The sequence below is a fragment of the Tinamus guttatus genome, unplaced genomic scaffold (genome assembly GCF_059628265.1).
Source record: "Tinamus guttatus ecotype Peru unplaced genomic scaffold, ASM5962826v1 Tinamus_guttatus_pri_ptg000336l, whole genome shotgun sequence".
Classification (NCBI taxonomy): Eukaryota; Metazoa; Chordata; class Aves; order Tinamiformes; family Tinamidae; genus Tinamus; species Tinamus guttatus.
This window is the reverse complement of record NW_028288870.1, coordinates 945359-961521: the sequence shown is the minus strand read 5'-3', so window position 1 is coordinate 961521 and position 16163 is coordinate 945359. Positions and strand designations below refer to the sequence as shown.

Below are 16163 nucleotides of genomic sequence, written 5' to 3'. Positions count from 1 at the left end.
GCTCACAGCAGCCCGCAGCTCCCTCGTCCCCACACGCAGCCCCAGCCCACGGCGCTGATGCGGGGAGAGCGGCAACGCGGCGCGAACCGGCTGCCCCGGCCCCACTTCAGCCCTTCGCCCCTGGGCACAACCTGCTGCTGCTTTTCCATTGCGTCCTCACCGGGACAGGGGGCTCCGCAGCGGGAGCGCGACGGAAAAGCGGCCCCAGCGTGGCCGTGACACAGGAGCATCTCTTGGGGGAGCTGCCTGAAGCTGACAGTGCGGAGGCAGCCGGCGGTGTCCAGAAGAAAGTTGGTGTTTCTGCTGAATTTAGAAATGTGCAATACTTCATTTCAACACATTAAATGTGAAACACTTCATTTTTTTAACACACTAAATATCCAGCTGTAGCAGGGTCCATAATCTCCTTTTCCCTTCTTAAGCCCTGTCCATTTGCATGAGAGGGAACCAGGTCTGAGGCCAAAACTTAGTGGTTACAATTGACCAATATTCATATTTCATAATAATTCAGTATTCACATTTTTCACACCTGTTTTCCTAATTATTCCATACAATAACATCCTGTCCCCAAAAAATAGACCCAAGCAAACTAATGAGAAAAAAGAATATTTTAGAATAAACATCAGATTTTGATTTTTCAATAACAGCAGTGCATTCTTCAATTCAGATTTATTTCCTATCTTGGTTTAACTGTCAGTGTTGGAAATATCTTATTTTTCTGAGATATTATTCCTACCAGAAGTAGTCAGGATGTCAGAGCAGTTCATTTTCCAGTCTGCAAACATAAGAGACAGTGAAATAGGTCCATGGCCACTGCAATTAATCAAATTCACAATAGCTGAGGATCTTGAATACATTTAAGTGCTGCTTAAGTAACTTTAAGCTAGAATTATCCCTTGGACACAAATACTCTAATTTCAGCCTTTTTAAAAAAACTACCTATTACTAAAGCTTCAGGCAAATAAAAAAGAGTATTTCCAAACATGGTTTTATAGTAAGCCTCAGTCTCAGCAGATAAGCAGACACCTGAACTGTATTCTTTGCTTGTTTTCTTCATGGTGTGTTTTAGTCTACTTAGCACTTCCCCTTAATGCTCCTACAGTTTATACATACAGATATAAAGTTACACTTTTCTTAATTCAGATATCCCAGGGCACTGGCTATACTTTTTATTAAATGATTATGCCCAACAAACACGTCTAAGAACTAATGAAAGACATTATGTCCTCAAACAAAAGCAGAATGTGACAGAACGACTGCTCTCCATCCTCAGTTAATCAATATTGACAGCTTCCCTATCGCAAGACTATTGCCTGGGATTCCTTATGTGTTTAACCTCTGATTAAACACCACTTAGCCTGATTGCACCATATTCCCTCTCATCAGTTTCTACAAATATTGCACATATGCATTCAATTTTACTATCTGAAACAGAAAACCAGAGGAAGTTTTCCAAGTTGTGAAGTTATCTAGGGGTGACTTGTTTGGACTGATGTCCGGAGAAGGTTGTTTTTGCTCTTTAACACTAGATTGTGCTGCCCTTTTAAGGTAAAACTTGAAGATATAAACCTCTTTTGCTTAATGTGCGTGAAGAAGTTTCTTGTGATTTTGGCCTATGAGCATCATGTGAAATACTCGTATTTGTTAATTCTGGTGTGTGCCACTCAGTTGTGTGTGTGCTCTTGTGAGTGCCTCTCAAAGTCCTAAAGGCACCAGGGAACTTTGGAAAAACTACTTGGTGGAATTGTTTTCTTCAAGTTTTCCTCAAGTAACTCAGGCTAAAACTACACAGGAGAATTACTACAGTTCACAACACTTTGTTACAAATTATGGTGCCTGAAGAGGCATGGGAAGGACAAATGGATCCACCCTAGCTCCTTCCTCCTCCAGCTGGTTCTGTTACTTTCATCACATACAGTCACCACATATAGTCAGCAGCAGCAGCTGCAGAGGGCAAAGAGAGTTGGCTACGGGATGCAATGGCACCATATGACCACTTTTCTTTTGCAAGTCTGGGACTTTGTTCCTCCTTTTTCACCATGCAGCAGGAATGCAGAGTCTGTAGATGGTTTCCCAGTTAAAATCAAATAGTCGCTGCCGCCATTTGCTGGTGGACTAAATTAATTTTATGGGAAATAGTCCTTTGGGGTAGCCAACTCGGTGAAGTGCACGCTAGTTTTGTCTTAGGGAGGCAAAGGGCAGGAGACTGAGAGGACTAAGAGGTCAGTCTATGCCAGAACTAGGTACATTTGGACTGTGACCCTTGACACTGAGGTCTCCTTCCCCTGCCTTTGAGTAACACCTCCCACTTGAGCAGCAGTAAAGCAGGGGACGAGGCTGAGCTCAGGGGTTGGCAGCGGGGTCCGGGCCGGGGTTTGTGTTGAGCAGCGTGGGCACAGGGACGGGGACGGGACTGGGACCGGGACCAGAACCGGGCCGGGACGTGCAGCCGCCACCTTTGCTGCAAGGCGGCCGGGAAGGGTGAGGCCCTGGCAGAGGCTCCAGTTCGGGGAGCCACAGGTAGGCGGCAGCCTCCTTTGCTTTTCCCAGGTTTGTGAGGCTTTTTTTTTTTTTTTTTCCCTCCTCCTTCTCCTCCTCCCAGCTCTCGCTTTCCGGGTTGGGAGTTTGGTGCGCTCAGCAAAGCGCCTGCCCCGGCACGGGGCTCCCCAGGTGGGGCTGCTCTGGGCTTTTCCCTCCCTTCCTCCCCCCCTTCTCCTCCTCCTCGGTGTCCCTCCCCTCTCCCCCTGGCCGCCTTCCCTTCTTTGTGGCTGCACCCAGGGCGCTTCACCCCCTCCCACGCTTCCTCCTCCCCCAGCTCCACTCGGGGCAGGGAGAGCCGCGCTCTTTCCTGCCTCCCCCCGCGCCCGCCGAGCGGCGCTGCCGCCGGCCCGGCCCGGCCCGGCCCCGGCTCCGACCCGGCCCGCCCGCCCGCACATGGGCGCCCGTCCCGCTCCGCCTGCCCCGCCTCGCTCCTCTCAACTTTTGCCGCCGCTCGGCGGATGAAGCCCGCGGCCGCCTAGCGTGTCCCCGCGCCCGGCCGCGCCGCGATGCCCTTCCCGCTGCGGAGCGTGGAGCCGCTGCGGCTCTGCCGGCCGGAGGAGGCCGGCGCGGAGCCCGCGCACGGCGAGGGGGGCGGCGGGCGCCGCCGCGGCGCCGCGCCGCTCTTCGGCGCGCTCGAGCAGGTCGCCTCGTACGCGCTCGTCTCGCTGCTCATGCAGCTCTCCGACCTGTCCCGCTGCGCCGGCGACATCTTCGGCGGCATCGCCAGCGAGGCGGACGCGCTCTGCCAGCGCAGCGGGCGGCTCCAGCGCCGCCTCGGCGCCCTCGAGGCGCTGCTCGCCCGCCTCGACCACCGCAGAGTCAAGATCCGTGAGTGTCCGCGCTGCGCGGGGCACCGGGGAAGGGGCGGGTGGCGGGGGGCTCGCTGCTGCTCCGGCGCCGGGTGGGTGCGAGGTCCGGAGCCATCGGCTCGGCCCCGGCGCCGTCGGTTCCCTTGTTACACGGGGAGACCCCGGTGAGTGGGAACCGTCCCGCAGCGCAGCGCCTTCCTGCTGGTGCCGCCGGGTCTGTAAGCGGAGCTCCGTGCAGAGCTCCGGGGTCCGGGCTTGGCCTCGGGTGCCTCGCTAGCATCGCTGCGGGGAGGTTCTCGTTCAGCTCCCTCCGAAGGGGCCAACCGCGGGAAGCCGTGCGGTCGCCCGGAGCCTTCCAGGTTTCGTCCCGCTCGGAGGAAGAGTCCTGTAAAAACTCTGTCTGCTACACGTAGTTTCATTCGTGTTTGCCTTGGATGTCCACTGAGCGAGTGAGAGGCTTTCAGCATCACCTCAGCTTCCTTAGCGTGTGCAGCGCTCCCAAGTCGCAGGAACTGGGTCTCTGCTGGTGTGGTAGCGCTGTGCTGGAGTGCGAGCCCGTCCCAACCAGCGCTGCTGCCTCAAGAGCACTGGCAGTGGAAGAAGAAGCCTGCTTTGTGTATGGTGCAATTGAGAGCAAAATTGATTATGAAGGCCTTTCGCAGGGAGACCCAGCAAAAATGGACCTTGTATCGTAACTTGTTCATTTTTGCGGAAATTATTCCTTTTGGTAATTTTTTTCCTTCCTTTGAGGAAGAAACTATCATCACCCTTATTGAAAAGCTGCTTCTGTGGTTCATCAGCTGATGTTTTGAGATATCCTTTTTTTTTTTTTTTTAAATTATGTTTATAACACTTAATGAACAGAAGTAACTTCTCTTCCTCACCAGCACAGGTATAACCTTTTTTTTTCCAATATAGTTTAAGGTTAATTTGAAGGCTAACTTGCACAGGCAAAGGAATAGCAGGCATATTTATAGTAGGGTGGTATTATGCTGGTGTCCTGACACAAAGCAGAATTTGCTTCTCTCTCTTGAAGGGGGGGCTCATTACCATACACTGATGTCATGTACCTCAAGTGGAGGTTGAAAGGAAGCTAGTGCTACACTCTGCAAATCTGAAATTTTATGCATGTCAGGCATTTGGTTGCTTCATAACTTGGGCCAAACAATTATAGATTAGCTAATAAACATTATAACGTAGTTCTTCAAGCTAGGCCTGTTATTGTTTTTAGTTTGATGGGTTTTGCTCTTGTCACTGCAATCCTCCGGACTGGATGCAGTTCTTATGTTTGGCTTGCCCATTGATTTTTAAATTCTTTAGTGATTAGGGTCTCTGTTGTCAAATTTCATTTTGTTTTATTAGTGGTTGCATTGCTGCTGCTAATGTTCAGTTTACTGTTTTTTTTTTCTTTTCTAAATCTTACTTATTAAAGCCATTGAGCCTTCTTGTAAAGCAAGACGGTATTTTACTTGTCTGCCTGTCATAAAGAATTGATATTCAGGCTAACCATGTTGACACTAAATTGGACATTATGTCATGTCACTTCTTTTGTTACATGCTTTCTTCATATTGTAATCTGGCCAGTGAGATTGGGTGTGATGATCAGTTGTAGTTAACGTCATGAACTCATCCATAATGGAAGCTGTCAAGGCTTGTCTGCAAGTTTAGCCCTGTTGCTGGCATTGAAGGTAAATATGTGTAAAACGAGGAGAATGGTTTAATTATACAGGCTTTGTTTGGGAACAGTGACAAGGGTTGTTTCTTTTTTTTCCTTTTCTCTTCCCCCCCCCCTTTTTTTTCCTCACCCCTTCCCGTTTCTGAAGATGCAAAAGTTTCCCAGAGGAAACGGTTGACTGGAGGGGACTCAGAGGAACAAGGACTATAAACTGTTTAACATTCTTTCCAATTTACCAAATATTCCTATTGCTTCTAAACACTTTTTTTGGGGAGAGGAAGGGATGAAATGCATCGCAAACTTGAGCATCAGTTGTTCATCACACATATCTCTTGAATTAATATTATTCAATTATAATGAATAAATTATTATTATTATTGGCACCTGATAGCTTCAGTATTTTGGTTTGGCTGTCGAGGGTGCAGCACATTGTACACCTGCTCTTCAACCCATGGGTGATTTCTATATGAAGAAATGGTTTCTGTGTGTGCAGTGGGGCCAAGAAAATGGGGACTGAAGGATGATTTTTTGATTACAGCATGCCTTTACGTGAGGGGGACCAGAGGGACCTCTGATATGGGTCCCAGCCATTTGTTAGGAGGTAGCCGTGGGCAGGCAGCTGATACATGAAGCTATACTTTGTATATTCCCAGTGCTTGGGAAAGTACATACTTTGGAAACATGAGGTGTTTTGGTGTGAATTATAATTTTATTTCAAAATACTGTTTCCACATGGAGTCTTTCAGCCCTGGTGTTTGCTAAAATTTGTCCATCGCTCTATTAAGGCACACGTGAAGGGGAACAAAGACATTACACAACTCCTTGCCTGCAATTAGTCGTTCTTTACACGGTCATGAACTGCCTGGCCATACAGTATGTTCTTAAGTGTGTGCCGCACAAACATGCTCCTAGATATTGCTGTCATACATAGGTATATGTCTGTATATCATATCTATAAATAAGAGTACTAGTAGTTAAAAAATCTTGAAAGAGTCCAATTTTTTTCTGTTATATACTCTTTGTTATCATCCAGTGACTTGCATGTGTTAGTTAAAGCACATACAGTCGTTCCCACGCGCACACAGGAACTTCCAGTTTACCCAGATGGGTTAAGGATGTTCTGTGTTGCAGTAGGCTCACACAGCTGCAGTCCTTACAAGGCGGAGGGTTCTCTCTTATTGAGGCTTTGGATTTCTGTAGTGTTCTTCAACTGCAAGGCCTGCTTTCCTAGTGTGTTACACAGGTGTATCCTGCGTTCTCGGGTAGGTTGTGGCCTTGCGTGTGCTTCAGGGTGCTGAAGGAGTCATCAGTTGTGGGGGACCTTGCAATCATAACTAGTGCTCTGCACTGGTGGTGCCTCACTGGCATAGGTTGGCTCTTGGTTTGGTTTGACTTAAGCTCTTTGTTTCTGGTGATCAAGGACCTGCCGTTTGCATCATCTGACTTAGAACCTTGCAGCTGATTTTTTAATGTAAGGGTATTTTAAGGCCATCTAGGAAAACATTTTCTCAAGACTTATTTGAGGTCTTCAGATGAGCAGAGTGTTGTGCTGTAAGAAGGGACATGAGACATGTCCCCGTGGGGCCAATGACTGGTTTATAGCTCATGGTGGTGGGAGGCGCTAATGGCTAAAGGCGGTTTATAAAATATAAGTACTGTACGTGGTACTGGTGAACTTAGTTAAACTGCAGCAGCCACTTCCAGAAGATTAATTAGATTCAGTATTATTTTAATACTCTTTCATCAGGTCTTCATTAAGCCTAAGTGCATCACTGTGTTTTGTGTGGTGTGTTGCTGTATATTTCCAGCACACCATCTTCATACCATAGCTTGCACCCTAGAACTTGCCGAACAGCTTTTCACCTCCTAGGCACTGTGCATCTGTATCTGCGACGTAGCATTAAGTGCTGTTGTTTTCCTGTCTTTTAGCACTTAGGCATCAGGCTGAAGAAATGCCTCTTAGAAGCCATCAGGGCACGTATGAGGGCAACAGAGCTGCTTTGGGAAATTACAAGGCAGCCCTTGGAAATGCTGTGAGGCCCTGAACAGTCACTGTTCTTGTAGGGAGTAGAGGACGACACTTCTTCCATGCATATTCTTCCACAGCCAGATATCTCTGCAAAAACTAATATTGCCCTTCTTTTCAGTGGGCCATAATGGTCTGATAGTCTGGAAGGCTGCCCCTGCTGTCCCCTGTGCTATTGTTTTTTTTTTTTTTTTTTTCCTCCTTTTGGTCTTTCTGAAGACATGTTTGAGAAATGCTGGTCGGTGGACGGAAGGATGATTTCTGATTCAGTTTCTCTGGTAGTAAGAAAGGGTTTGGTCTGTTGTACCTCCTGCTCTAACAACTAGAAACTGATCCTGTGGGAGGGAGGAAATGCTACCTCCTAATTACTGTTGTTCCAAATCCTCCAGTGTTTGGTTTTAAAGGCACAGCATTGTCCTTTTATGTTCATGTGGAACATATGCATACATATGTGTATATTTTTTCCAAGTCCAAGCACGCTAATCAAAGGGAGCTCGGGGGATGGGGCATATGGCTTTCTGTTTATCTGCATGATGTAAGGACAATCCAGTTTACCCTCCGTCTCCTGCTATTTTGTTTAGTAAGTATTTTCCACTCTTTGTGTGTAAGGCAGTGCTGGAGCACATTTCCTGCTTTGGCTGAACAGGAAGCTTTATTCAGCTTATTCCTAGGGAAACCCCTCCTCCATCCCTCACCACCAAAAGTGAGCGCTCTGCAGGCCGCGCTCGGCCCTGGCCACGGGTCGGCCCGGCTGCCTCGCGTTCTGGGCCCTCTCTAGCCCTTGGAGTAGGGAAGGATTGTATAAGGGAGGACATCCTTGTAACAACAGAAGGAAACCCTCTTTAAAAAGCAATAGAAAACACACATGCACCCTCCACCGCCACCAAGGCATGCAGTCTAGGAAAAGATGAGGAAATCTGTTCTGACAGTTTTGGGGAGCTGCAGTCCGGTTGTGGTCCCCCCTGGCTGCTTCAGGTGCTCTGGTACTTCGAAGTGCAGCCCAAAGATTCAGCAGCAGAGTTTAAACCCCGTAAACAGTTAACTGCTCAATTTCCCTGGAAAAAAAAAAATCTCTTTTACCCTGTTTGTAATTATTCAGATTGCTGCTCGGGAGCAATATAACCCTTGTTTTATTTAGCTAGTGCAAGACTAATTATCTGTGGAAATTCAACCTGACCCAAAGGAGATCTCATTTGAAATGAGCAGGAAGAAAGCCGGAGCTGGAGAAAGATTTCCCATGGGCACAGAGGACCAGCTCACTGTCCTGCCGAGTGGCAGCGCTCCAGTCGAATTCAGTTTGAGGAGGATTTGGCTCCCCGCTTTGAAAACAGTTGACACTCTTTGGCTCAAATTTAGAACTGCTTTGTGTGTTACTCAGAACTCATTACACAACACCTATGAACGTTTATTTCCCGAGATCTTATGATTGGCTTGATCATTCAGGAAAACAGTGTTTAGGAGAAGTAGTTAATGAATTAAACATACTGTACTTAGTTGTTTTTAATTAGAGTCTATTCTGAACATTCTTAGATATTTTAGGATACAATAATATACTGTCAGAAATTTCTCTTCCTATTAGTATTGGCACAGTCTCAGCTTGGTTCAGGGAGAGCTAGTAATCTTGGTCTTGTGGGCTTCTTTCCTAAGCTGCTAATGTGAAGCTCCTGCAGAAGTGGCATTTTTGGGGTGAACCCATTAGCCAACATAAAACAACATACTGGAAGCCACTGAAATTCCTCAAAACCTCTGTCTTGCAGTTTAAACCAACCTCTAACTAGTCGAGAGTGAAATGAGGTTTTCAAGGGGGCAGGGAGCAGATTACCCCACGTGTGCTTGCTGAGTCCTGCACCTTCCCCTGCAGCTTTTGGGATACTGTGACTTGTGTAGACAAGGCCAGGCGCACCAGGGTAATGCTTGGGCTTTGCCACATTTTGAGGGGAAGGAGATGGAATCCCTCTTAGTTCTTTCTTTTCTGCATGTGCAAATAAATGATAATATAGTAAGGACATGTGATTTGGTTCATGATGCCTAGAAAAACTAACTGTGTAAAACATAACCAAAGCGTGTGATTTGTCGAAGCTTGTGCTATACTATAGTAGGCTAGAGTGCTTAAAAAGTATAAAAAATGATCTAGTTGTCCTTTATTTGCATCATATTGATGAGTACCTTTTTGCCAAGTTTTGTGTGAGGTTACTCTCAGTCACAATAGTTGGTTTGCTGTGTATTTTTTTATTAGGTGTTTATGAAGCCATCATGTATGCTTTATCTTGCAGAGAAAGTGTGGTGAGAGAAGTATGTTTATTTTTCTTTTTTTCTTTTTTTTTTAATTCCTGTATTTTCTATACTGCTTTGACTGCCTCCTCTGTAGAGCTAATGTTAGTGCAATACAATTAGAAAAGGAAATTGAGAAATAGGGTGAATTTAAAAAAACACACTTTGAAAGGCTTGGCAATTATGCAAAATCCCTGCTTCTTTTGTAGTCCAAACCTAGTTATCAGAAGACAAGATCAAAGTTGTCCACTGTGACAGTTAACAAGATCAACTGAACGTGGTAATTAAATGTTGTTCATGGGTGTAGGTTTGATAGGAGACCTGCTGATTGGATGACAGTCTCCTATGAGACTGGATGACATGCCACTTAAAAGACTAGAAAAAATATCTTTGTACCTGTGGGTTAAGCATAGATTAATGTGGGTGGACTTTGTGAGCTGTTTGTATTTATAGAGTACAGTCTTAGTTGGGCAGGGCTTCTTCTACCTTCAGGCTGTCCTGTCTTTTCTCTTCTTATTACCTATAAATTATTTGTTTATTGGTCTCTTGTCCTTTAATCAGCATTGTACATATGAGATTTTGCTACATTTTCTGGGAATTGTGAAGAGCTAGAATATGAATGTTTAAGATATTGTTTAATGTGGTTTAGCTTACGTTGCTTTGAAACCTCAAGGCAGAATTGTGCCTGCAAAGGGCGTCAGTGCAAAGCAATTATATTTGCCATAGTTCTTCTTGGTGATTTCCACATGAGAGCCACTGATTGTGCAGACTTTTTACGTTGAGACCTGATTTTTATTTTTAATTTTTCCTCTTCCTTTTCTTTAGCAGTTGGGCTTCTCACCCCTCACGCTGTGTACGCTCTGGTCTGCGTCCTCCTTTCTCCAAGACCGTGTCCTGGCTCTGTTTGTGTTAACAGCTCATGCTGTCTGCTGGGCTTCCCACCACCCCATTGCACCCAGCAAAACTGGCTCTGGGCATCTCCTCTTCCTTGCAGAATACAATGCTCTGCACATCTGCTACTTGGTAAAATTTGGGAAGGCGCAGGGGCAACAAGTAGGATGAAGATTCCCAGAGCACCTTTGCTTTGTCTTGGCAGCTTTGGTTTCCTCTTGCTGTGCCAGCTCAGGGCTGTGGTGCAGCAGATAGCACTGTAGTAATTCCTGTCTTAATTTGTCCCATGAATGAAGCAAGTCATTATTGCCATTTTTCAAGTATTTGGAAAATAAACAACCCAAAAACTATATTGCAGAAGTTGATCTTTTCTGAAGTCTGAGTCTCTGTTCTCTGCTTCAAGCTTTGGGGCTCAGCAAACTGCTATAGTACAGAGTTTGCAAAGATCTTGGTGAGAACAAATAGATTTTTGTTTGTCTTTTTTTTTCTCCTTTCAGGCTTTCACAAAAGTTCGTAATTGGGTCTTGCTTATTTGTGAAAATGCATCCAAGTCCTTCCTATGAATGAATGAGAAGAGAGAATGAACTTTGCTATAATAGTGTAAACTGAGACCAAAAGCATTTGCACTGATTGCAGTGATAGAAATGAGAGTATCTAAGTATTAGGTGAAATGTAAAACTCTAAGGAATTCATTTTAATTTAAGTCTGTGACTCAGGTTTACAACTTTTGAACTTAAAACACTTTTAAGCATCTTGGTAGGTTAAGTTTTCCTATTCTACATGTCAGCAGTAAGTCTGTTTTAATCTCAAAATTACTGTCTTGAGAACTGGCAGATATGTTAACTTGATCAGATATGCTTATCTTTCTTTTTTCTCTGCAGTTAGGTCTGGGCTAACTGGAATCTAACTAAGCAAATTATGATTCATTTAAGAGTTTAGATTTTTTTTAATTGACTTGATCATAATCTCTAAAAAGTAGGATCTATCATAGATGTCTTAAATAAATTAGAGCTATAGATGCTTACTATAGCTGAAGAATTGAACCACTGTTTTCTTTTTTCTTTTCTTTTCTTTTCTTTTTTTTTTTTTTTTTTACAAGCGATGAAAATATGTGAAATCGAGGTTACAAGTATATAGAGAAATAGTGACAATGTGATCTTTTTCTTTCCTGTTCTTGAATTGTCAAGTAGAAAGTAAAAACTAGAGACTTCTCCAGAATATTTTGAATGGCAATCTGTTGTACTTGAATGCTCTTTTTTCAGCTTAGATTCCCACCTTTCTTTCCCCCTCCTTTTTATAATCAAAATGCAGACTAAAGAAGAGCTCTCATCAACTTCTAAGTGGTGGGATAAATATTACCGCTCACTGGTTTAACTGTATTATTGTAGGCTTAGGTGTTCTTGCATTGGTAAGTTTTCTCAAAAGTTTACTTGAATAAGAAAAAAAGCTTAGTCTTTCTCCGGACAATCTGACATCTGTCTTCTGTTTTCTACTCTGGCTAGTTTGGGCTTTTGGCAACAGATGGAGTTCACTTATAGGAAGCTCCACAGGATTTGAGAGAACTGCTTTGTAGGTTATCTCTGATGGCACCTTTTGTTCCTGTTGTATTGGAGGAAGGAGCTCCCAAGTGAATGGTGTTGGCTTTCCCTTCCTATTTAATATATAGATGAACTTGTTTGAATGCCTTGAAAAACCAAGTGATGTTTGGTTAATGGAATATCTTTAGATGTTAAAAATAAAACCTCAAAATATTGTTAGCCACGTGCTCCTTAGAAATGCTTAGGATGTTTTGAATTAGAAAAGAGAAGCCAACTACCAGGAAACAGGAACAACCTCTTACAAAATGTATGCAAAATATATTCCTTTTTTTTTCTCTCTCTCTCTCTCTCTCTCTCTTTTTTTAAGCCGTGATACTTAATTTTTAACACAGAAGGAATACAGGAACTGCACAGTTTGACTATATAGCAGGATTTTTTTTCCCCAACTTGTTCTAGACATGTTGCAATGAAAATACTTTCATTTTTCAATGTTTTCTTCTGCCAAAATATACATTTTATATCAAAAATGTTTCTTTACAGAAGTCTAAGTCTTCCAGTAGTTTCTGGAAATAAGTAGAAACTGCAAGGTTGACATATAATATATAGTTAATATATATTAACAGGTACTTTATTGCATAATTGTTATAGTCATTTTTTTCCATTTTGATTCATAATGTTGGAATGTTAAAAGCTCTATTTTATTAAGTAGGAAAAAACACAGGATATGTAGAAATTTTAACCTTCTGTAATTCTAAGTAGGAGAATAGATTTAACAAGTTTCTCCTACGTTTATCACAAGGAGAAAGACAATTAAAATACAGTAATGTTCATAACATGCCTTGGTGTGTTCAGACATAGGTTTTTTAAATTTTGTTCTTTACATTAAATCACTTCCTCATTCCAACAAAATTAAAGTAGTTTGCTGCTACTGTATGCTTCCTCCTGCTAGGTTACTACTTACAGCATGTGTATATATAAAATCAAGAGCACTGAGCTGTAAACGTGATATTTATCGTGGAAAGGAGGTTTGCGAGGATGAATATACTCCATAGGGGAAGAGGTAGGGTGAGAAATAGAGTGATAAAATGGAAAGGTTTAGTGAAAGATGTGCGCAGGAGCCTGAAGAAAGACAAGATAGAGGAAACTGGTATAGCAGCCCCTCTTGAGAGCCTCCTGCGTCCCTGGGCTTTACCCTCATATCGGGGAGTGAGGACCGGCCTGTTTGGCCACCTGCAGGAACGTGACCCCTGATGCTATTCCCGACACTGGCAGCATTCCTGGGGGCCCTGACCCTGTCAAGCTGTGCCTGGTGTGGCCTGTGCAACACAGGCATAAAGGCAGCCCTGCCACCATGCTGGCCAGTATCCCGCGCGGCATCATGTCGGGTTTACCCCAAGCACCAGCCAGTCTCCTCCTCCTCCTCTGGAGGAAAGCAGTGATCCTGGCGATGGTTTGTAAATACATTATAATAATCCATTTTGTAATTGCAGTCGCAGTTATGATTATATAATAATTAGAATACATAATATGCAGGATTATCGTTCTCTGTAATCATAAGCCTTGTGCTCAGGAGAGGCAGTGGAGATGGGGAAGACGAGGTGGACACGAGGCTGGTGCTCTCGTGGCGCGCAAGGCTGTGGTTTAGTGAGACAACCAGGGTGTGGGGAGGAGGGAGGCTGCTCTTGCTGATCCTGAACGAAGCGCTAACTGCAGAGCTGGCCTGCTATGATCACAGGTTTCCTTAAAATATGAGAGAGCATTGGTTCAGCGTGGCCACAGCACAAACTTAGCCAAGCAACATGCCTCCGTTTGCCCCAGGAGAAGCTGGTCATAACACACTTGAGAAGAGCAAGAAGATGGCAGCTTATTTAAGTGTGGCTTGAAGAAGTTTGTGTTGAAGAAGCCAAGGTTTCACAATAGTTATGGACCTTCTTGAGGTCTAGAGGAAGAGCAGCTAGTAAGAAATCCTTTGAGAGTTTGCCTGAGGGGAAGACTACCACCAAAGAAAAAAAAAAAAAAAAAGGTTCTTGCTGTTTTTTTTTTAAGTTCTTGTTTTACAAAAGCCTCTGTTTCTTCCATATCTAATAGGGAGACACTATGTCTCCTTGATGGTAATGGAGACCGAAACCATCTGTAATACTTATTATCTTGTGTGCTCCCACACATTGCAGCATTTGGCTTTCGTTTTGTAATTCGTGATGTCTTCTCTGAGAAGCATGGTGTACAGTATGGGGAGGGAGTGCTTCTAGTGACATGGTGTTCTGACCCTGCTGCTCTAACAGAGATGTTTTCCTCTCCCTTCCCCTTTTCCCTACGCACAAAATATGGTAGCTTTTTCCTTAATAATCTTTTTGTTACTGTTAAAAAACCCTACAGACGAATTCTGAAACTTGCTGCGTTCTGAAAAGAGATGTAGCTGGCAAGCAGTAGGATGAAGGATATGTAATCTGGCTTTGTGCATGCAAAGAAGTCATTGACTGGTACAACTGGTAGGCTTTTGATGGAATAAAACTTTCTGAGAAAAAGTTCTTGAGGCTGCTCGATGGAGATCATGTGTCAAGAACTCTGTAACTGAAAGGGTAGTTGCTCTCGTGGGAAGGGACCTCTGAAGAGTATCTAGTTCAACCATCTTGTTTGTAGCAGGGTCTCCTAGAGCAGGTTGTTCAGGGCCAGGTCCAGTCAAGCTTTGAATATCTCAGAGAATGGAGCCTCCACAGATCCTCTGTGCAGCCTGCTCCAGTGTTTTACCAGCCTTGCAGCAAAAATAGGTATATCTTATGTTTAAATGGAATTTCATGTATTTATTTGCCTGTATGCCTTCTCTCATGTCCTGGCACTGGGTGTCACTAAGAAGAGTCTGGCTCTGTGTTCTTCCCCCTATCATTCCTGTGCATTGATAAGATCTCCCCTGAGCCTTCTCTTCTCCAGGCTAAACAGTCCCAGCTCCCTCTGTCTCCCCTTGTATGTCAGATTCCCCAATATCATAATCATCTCTGTGGCCCTTTGCTGGACTTGCTCTGGGATGCCCATGTCTTTCTCACACTGGAAGCCCAGAACTGGATTTATTGGTAGATAAGTCAAAGCTCTGTAAACAGGAATGCTGAGACTTCTCAGCATTCTGCTGCTTCTCTCTTATTGAAAGGTTGTCAGAGAGATACTGCACCAAAGATGGACACCTGACCAGGAAAGTTCTGTAGCCTTAGGTAAATGTTTTAGCAATTTATCTGAAAAAGGATAGATAAAGGAGGGTATTGGTTAACTAGGTAACAGAGTTGGCAGCCAGGGATCACATAATTATTTATCTGAGGGTATCTGATCTTGCAAAGTTTCCTTGGAAGAACTTTAATGGTCTCAACTAAAATATTTACTACTTGTGTACAACAATATTTACCATTTCTGTTGGAAGACAATGCAATCAACTGATGATATCAGATCAAAAGTGTAGACTATTTCCAGGGTCTTGTCTTAAGAAACATTTCTGACAGTATCTCTTAACAGAGTGAAAAATATGCAGCGTTTACACAAAGAGTCTCGAACAACCCTTCTGAATGCTTAAGAATTTCGAAATCAGCTTCCCTTACAAAATTCTGACAGAAGTTCTTGGCCAGTTTCTTGGAAACTGTCTAAGGATCTAGGTTATGTTAATACAATGCCCCTTTTTTTGCTAGTCTCTGGGAGCTTTTTTAAGCTGGTTAGAAGGATGTCACACAGTTCTGTTCTTCATAGTACTTCGGACAAGCAAGTGAACCCCAAAGAGAAACACAGGGAACATCCTTCTTGTCATCTAGAGCAGTATTTGATAATGTAGATCTTCGGTATGCTGACTTGGTGGTAATTAACACATTTCCCTGTGCCTACCCTGAGTAACCATCCTTTTAGGCTAAATTAATTGGCAGCGCTTTCTCCATGTGATGGTGCTTTAAATGAAACTTGTGATTTAAAAGCTATTGGAGAAAACTCACTTGCTTTAAAAATATTTTGTTAGATTCCAGCATTATCTTGTATTTTATGTAACCTATTACTTACATAGATGACAAGCTATTATTATACTTTTCTTTCCAAGGAAAGTTCATAAACTCTAGTTAAACTATTCAAATTCATATGGAGGAAGCCAAAGTGGCATTTTATAGAATCATATTTAAAGCTCTCAGAGGGGACTCCAACCTGACGTGGAAGACGTTACATGTACATTCTTGGGATAAAGCCTTAAAAAGTTTTGACATGAGGTTTCAAAAGACTACCAGATCATCCTAAAGTTAAGAGATTGAAATCCTAGCTCACAGTTCTGTGTCAGAGTTCTCATCTTTTGCAGGCCTTTTCCACAGCATATTTAAATTGACTTTGTCACAGTACCTCTGGGAAATTTGCATTGGATAGCCTCATAATTTTCAGTTTTTTGGCACCTCGATTGC

At 43.8% G+C, this 16163-nt stretch overlaps 1 protein-coding gene across 2 annotated transcripts in view; it reads left to right on the top strand.

The window, feature by feature from the left end:
• The first annotated feature begins 3047 nt into the window (after positions 1-3047).
• Positions 3048-16163, top strand: part of NHSL1 (NHS like 1) — a 174994-nt gene continuing 161878 nt past the window's right edge. For both annotated transcript variants that reach the window (XM_088529684.1, XM_088529687.1), the window contains exon 1: positions 3048-3369. In XM_088529684.1, the coding sequence (XP_088385810.1) occupies positions 3048-3369 (322 nt within the window). The remainder of the gene's footprint in view (positions 3370-16163) is intronic.